This window comes from Pundamilia nyererei, unplaced genomic scaffold (genome assembly GCF_000239375.1).
Source record: "Pundamilia nyererei isolate P.nyererei 1_Seehausen unplaced genomic scaffold, PunNye1.0 scaffold00145, whole genome shotgun sequence".
Taxonomy (NCBI): domain Eukaryota; kingdom Metazoa; phylum Chordata; class Actinopteri; order Cichliformes; family Cichlidae; genus Pundamilia; species Pundamilia nyererei.
In genome coordinates, this window is record NW_005187546.1 from 402,618 (window position 1) to 408,927 (window position 6,310).

Consider the following 6,310-nt stretch of genomic DNA (forward strand, 5'->3'; position numbering starts at 1 on the left):
TTTGTTAGTAGCGGTTTTAATCATCAGAATGCTGTCTGCTAACTGAATGCATTTATTTTGGACTGCAGTGAATCTGTTTGCACTGGAAGTGATCATAACCCAGCGTTGTATTCAGCGTTTACTTTCTTATCTGCTGAGCTCCGTCTGACTGCACTTAAGTGTGCTCATTTAGGTAGAACAAAGCATTTTTAGCTCATGAAGTCAGTTCATTTCAGTTGAAAGTGGACTGAAGCAGAAACTAAACAGAGCGCAGTTTCTTTGAGGTGACCTCGTTAAGAACAGCTTGCTGTTCCTAAAAGGCAAAAAGATGTTCTAGTAACGTATTTGTATTCTCCCGTTTGGAGGTTGTTTGTGTTATCAGAACTAAGCTGGATAGTGTTTACTGTCTCTTATTTGATTTCTCAACTTTTGCCTTAAAGGAGGATCTCTGTCTGTTTCATATCCTAAGCTTATGCAATCTCCTGATAGGAGCAGCTGGTATTAAAACCAGGGAGATAAAACTCATGGAGAGAGGAAAGGAGGGATAAAAGGGAACTAAGGGACAGAATGGGTGTTGGGTGAGAAGAAGAGGATGTGTAAACAGGAGCTGAGGGAGGTGGTTGACTGTTTAAGCTGAGATCACATGGAGGATGGAGTGAGATGATGGGAGGCAGGGATGGGTGGGGAAATGATAACTGATGAAGTAGACAGTGGGTACATCACCGCACAAAGCACATTAAAGGGCTACTGTGCTTGTTTTTTATCACCACTCTGTTTTTCTTCTGTGTTTGCGGTTTTATGTCATGTATGTCATAAAGCTCTGAAACACACACGCAGACACACACACGGCGCAGACCCTGTTGTAAGAGGGGCTACTCAAAATCTAATGGGCTAGAATGAATTGCTGTAATAAGGGCCATAAATTTCTCTCTACAAATCTGTCTGGTGTTATTGTGCAGACAGCATCATCAATACAAAAGCATACAGTCGGGCACATGCATACAAGGGGAGGGCAGGAGCTTTTACAGGCTGAGTGAGGCTATAAAAGCATGGTGAGGAGGGGGGATGTCGGGGAAAAGGGGTCAGGAGTGACAAAACACAGAGTGGAGAAGATTTCTGTAACGGTGGTGGTGTTGGGCGGGCGACGGGTTAGTCGTAGCGTGAACATGGTTAAGGAGGACGTGGGCTTGAAATAAAGGAAAGTTGGGGGCCAGTAACCCCAGATATTGCAGCATATGTAATGTGTGAACATGGGTGCAGAGCTGCAGAAGGATCATATTATTTGCGGTCTGGTGACCCAATTATTGTTTGGGCTCCATGTGTGTGTGTGTGAGTGTGTGAATCATTCCTGGTAGTCCTGTGCTTGCCCGAGGCTTTAGGGTGACACCAAAGCCGAAAAGCCAAAGTGCTCAATGTCGCCTGTTGCTGGTTGAAAGAGCAACTGCACTCAGCAGTTCAACTGTCAGTGGGTAGTTCTGTATGATTTGAATTTAAAGGTTAAATTATGTGCTGTGTTTACATGTGGGATATCTTGTTTTCTGCCTCCTAGCGCTGGCATAGCCGTAGGATTCTATGGAAACGGAGAGTCGAGTGATGGAGCCGCGCGTTTAGCGTACTCCTTCCGTCATGCCAACCGCACCGTGTCTGGAGTGGAGAAACTGGTGAGTTGTCCACTGATTGCAAAAAATGTATTTATTTATTTATGGAAAACCTTCCTGATGACAGTTTTTTCTTTCTAGGTTTCAGACAGCGCCCTAGCCTTAAACCAGACTGTGGAGGAGAACTTGGTCCAGTTAGAGACAGCCTTCCAGGATCAGACAGATTATGTGTCCATCGTCCAGAAGCTCCAGGGACAGCTGGATGAGCTGGTGAGGCTGATGGTTGATGTTCCCTTCTGGTCCAATACTGAGATCTCCCTGGAGGACTTGGCCCGTAAAACGGAGGCCTTTGACTTTTACAGGTAACTACTGACCAGCATGGATTTTGTTTCTTACTCAGACTCAAGACTACTCTTACATTCTCTCATACACAAAGTGTTATACTGTAAGGTTAACTATTAAAACCACAGATGATGGACCATGTGTTCTGGTCATATCCTCAATCAAATCAAATAAGAATTTAAACATTTTAGGTGCACAACAGCAGAATTCAACAAATGTTAGCAAGAAAAGGCAAAATAACCAGTTCTAGTTCTAACCAGAATGAAGGCTACTCGCTTCCTCTGACAGACACATTGGATCAACAATGTCATGATGCACCTTTAAACGGAGAGGCTGAGATACATGCTAAAAGTAGCTCTTAAAAGCTATTCATGGATTATGTGGAGATTGTATCCTTCGCAGTAGTTTGTGAATGAATGGGTACTCTGATGTCATTCTTTAACTGTGAATGGCTTTCATCCCTCTTTTTCTGTTCATGTTAACCTGCTTTGTTGTTTTTGGGGCAATGACAGAAAAAGTGGTTGATAAAAAAAACTGATTGTGATGCTGTTACGTGTCGAGTCTTCTAGTAAAGCTTTAATTAGCTTGTCCTTTGCATTGCATATGTATCAGTTTGACTTGGTGTTGTATGTTTGTATGAAACACTGTGATAATGTATTTTTATTTACAGGTGGTTGGGGTACCTTGGCCTGTTGCTCTTTGATGTTCTCATTTGTCTTCTGGTGCTGTTTGGACTGATACGCAACTCTAGAGGCACTCTTATTGGGTATGCTACCTTACATCACACACCAAAGCCTGCTCCTATTGGACAGATCAAATTGTGTCCTGCCTCTGTGTGTGCTGAGACTGCCTCCTGTATAACGTGTTGGTAAGCTGAATCTTGCTTTAAAAAGATATTTTTTTTGGGGGGGGGGGTTGTTCTTCAGAGTGTGTCTGCTGGGTGTTCTGACTTTGATCATCAGCTGGGGATCGCTGGGCCTGGAGCTGGCTGTCGCTGCTGTAAGTGTAACCATGGCAACACTGCTGAGCTCTCCGGCTCTGCAGTGATGTAATCTTTACCCACTGCTCGAGTGAGTTTGTTCAGCACGTTACTGTAGCCTGATGTGTCATGTGCACTCGCCCCCCACAGTCAGCCAGCGACTTCTGCGTCTCCCCCGATACCTACATCACCAGGGTGACCAAGGAAAACGATGTCATTAACCAAGGTATGGAGACGAGAAAATAAATCATTGGCCTTTTTTCAAAACCTTTTGTGCTTCTTTCACATAATCATAAAATGAATTTAACAAATTGTATTGCGGTGTTGTTGGCTTTGAAATGATGGCTTTTAAGATGGGGACCAGGTCTGTGACCACTTGCAGTCAGTTGCCCTCTGTAAAGCAACTTTGGTGGATGAAACAGCAAGAAGTGCTGTTAACCTATGTGCCATCAGGTTGCGACTGGATGGAATCAAGTTGGAAATGAGGTCAAATCTGATAACAGCAATTAACTGATATATATCGACGCTAATTGGATATCTGTTGTTGTCTACATGCACAGAAATTTACTTACAGTCAGAGTCCAGCCAGAACCTCATAGATGTGATGTAGTTTCTTCAGGACAGTGAATTAACTGAAAAATGACAGGTTGTCTGTAACTTTGCTTTTATATAGAAATACAACCAGTGCAGTCGAATCTTCTGTTGGACAGAGATAATCACACACGAGTTACACTCATTGGCGCAGACTGACTCAGACTGTGAGCGTGTCTGTGTTTATGAATTATATTAATTTCACAGCTTTGCCAATCTGTCTGAGAGGGATTGCAGTCAGTCCAAGTTGGGTCACAATTCTTTGGAGACACACGACCTGTCGAGACCCATTGTGGTTGAAAGTAGTGCTGAGACACTTAGGATGTCGCATGCTTGACCTGTGGCAGGAAAAAACTAAAGAAAAAAAACTAAATTAAAAGCAATCATAAGGCAAGGAGGTTATTATCCTATTTCTGTTGTTGTGTGACTGATCCATAATCCACCTGTATTGACATTGGCTGTAGTGTGTCTAAACGGTGCTGGTAAGATACGCATGAAGTGCTACAGGGCTGAAACAGCCTTTTCCAGTCTTGCAGACCACTGCCATCTATTTCAAAGTCTGTAAATCTGTGTGCAGTCCAAACCTTAAACCACAACTGTGGTCATAAGACGAGCTCATGAAGTGTTTCTGTGTTTTCATTTACTCGTTTTTATCTTCTAACGATTTACTTGTTGAAGCTGATTCTCATTTAACACTTTTAGTTGCAGTATGCGATAGCCACATCTCCATTATGGTTTTTACATCATTAATGAAGTCTAAGGGAAGTTAACAATCAAAATATGTCAGATTTCCCCCCCCAAAAAAATTAAAATCTGGTGGCTTAGTGCAAATAGTGATATTTTTTTTCAAATTTATATTATTTATATATCACACATAATTATAGTTTATATTATAATTTTTCCCATTTGTTTATCATATGCAAATTTTTCCTGTCTACTTGCAGTTTCTTCACAGCCCCACCAGGGGTCTGTGGCCTACCATTTGGGAATCCCTGGATAAAAGAATATTTACAGTTATTTATGCTGCTTGAAGACAAAAGCATCCCACATTTTGTTTTGGTTTTCACCAAATAAAATATCAGAATTTAAAGAAAGGGTGCGACACTTTTGGATCCAGAAGTCCTGGAGAGGGGATTGTCATGTTTAGAAATTCTCTGTTAATTATAAATCCTGAACATTTTATGGTAAAGGGATGTAGGGTACGACCCTTTATATGCAAATGCAGCATATTGACAAATAGTGTGAGCAGAAATGTCTCAAACAGAGTCCATTTTCCTCACTGACAGTTGAAACTCACCCTGACATGTTGGTGCTATTTAAAGAAACAAGTGTGTGTGTTTGTGTGTGTGTGTATCCAGCAGGATTGTGTTTGATTGGCACTCTGGTATCTAAAAGCTCTCACTCTCTCTCTGTGCTCACTGCAATGCATCAGCAACCCTGTACTCCCTGCTCGCTCTGCCCTTGCTTGTCTCAGATTCAGAAAAACAACCCAACCTGACTACATTTCGTTTTTCATTTAATTGCATTTGTTCTCTCTTTCCATCCTGTTATATCCCTCTTTACTTCTCAGTTGCTCCGTTTCTTTGTCTCCATTTCTCTCCCTCGCTCGCCTCCTTTCACTCATCTAATGACTTCTGTTTGTCTGTCAGTTGTTTCCGCTTTGTCTGTTTGCTGTAGCGCACAGATGTTGCCTCTTTAACACACACACACTGAATTATGCCTGAGTGGAATTGCAATCATGGCTCAATAGAGTCATACTGGATATTATTTTACACGTGAGGTTTTTAAATGAAACTGTGCAGTCCAAACGTTCCCATCGTCATAGTGATCTGTATTTACTGGCATGTTCGCAGATATCCTGCAGTATTACCTGACCTGCAGCTCTGGACAGATTAACCCCTTTCAGCAGGTGAGGTCTTTGTCATTGCTGTTGCATCGTTGGAACACATTTTTCTGCAATTTCTTCCTTTCACGAGGCTGTTTTGCTTTGTTTTTTGGTTTTTTGCAGAGGCTGTCGGGGAGCCACAAAGCATTGGTGGAGATGCAGGATGATGTGGCAGAGTTACTGAGATCAGCAGCACGTGACTTTGCCAGCACCAAGGTGTGTCTGTGTGTCTAGATGTACATAAGAGCAGATATTTACAGTATATTTGAGCATACATGTGTAACCTTCGCTCTGCGTGTGCAGGGGAATCTCGAGCAAATCCAGTCTGTGCTGAATTCCACCGAGGTGGGCCTGCACCAGCTGACTGCTCTCGTCGACTGTCGCAGCCTGCACATGGTGAGTTACAGGGTGTGTTGTGGTAAAGATAACGTCCGTAATTGAAGCTTAAAGTAGACGTGTGCGGTGACTCTACGGCACGGCTGACGCTGTTTTACGCTGTGCAGTTACATTTCTGTTGAGATGCACACCAGATCATGACGCAGGCTTTCAGAGGTTATGGTGAAGTAGAAATCCCCTGCGACTTCTCTCCTCTCCTCGTGTGGTGGAAACATGCACAGTAGCTTTATTTTTTTCCCTTTGTGTGACTGTAAATAAGGAATTGATTCATTAAAGGACTACTTTAGGGCCAAAGCTCTCCTCTACTCACCTCTCCTCGTAGGACTACGTCCAAGCACTGACTGGCTTGTGTTATGATGGCGTGGAGGGTCTCATCTACCTGGTTCTCTTCTCCTTTGTCACTGCTCTGATGTTCTCCTCTATTGTGTGCAGTGTGCCGCACACCTGGCCTGGCAAGAGGTAACACACACCCACCCTCACATTCTCTCATTCACACACACACACACACACACACACACACACACACACACACACACACAC

General features: G+C 43.1%; 1 protein-coding gene across 2 annotated transcripts in view; it reads left to right on the top strand.

Moving 5' to 3' along the window:
- Positions 1 to 6,310, top strand: part of ttyh3b (tweety family member 3b) — a 28,931-nt gene that overhangs the window by 14,677 nt on the left and 7,944 nt on the right. For both annotated transcript variants that reach the window (XM_005744535.2, XM_005744536.2), the window contains exons 4-12: positions 1,529 to 1,640; positions 1,719 to 1,939; positions 2,590 to 2,685; positions 2,846 to 2,918; positions 3,049 to 3,124; positions 5,343 to 5,398; positions 5,498 to 5,590; positions 5,678 to 5,770; positions 6,093 to 6,229. In XM_005744535.2, coding sequence (XP_005744592.1) covers positions 1,529 to 1,640; positions 1,719 to 1,939; positions 2,590 to 2,685; positions 2,846 to 2,918; positions 3,049 to 3,124; positions 5,343 to 5,398; positions 5,498 to 5,590; positions 5,678 to 5,770; positions 6,093 to 6,229 — 957 coding nt within the window. The remainder of the gene's footprint in view (positions 1 to 1,528; positions 1,641 to 1,718; positions 1,940 to 2,589; positions 2,686 to 2,845; positions 2,919 to 3,048; positions 3,125 to 5,342; positions 5,399 to 5,497; positions 5,591 to 5,677; positions 5,771 to 6,092; positions 6,230 to 6,310) is intronic.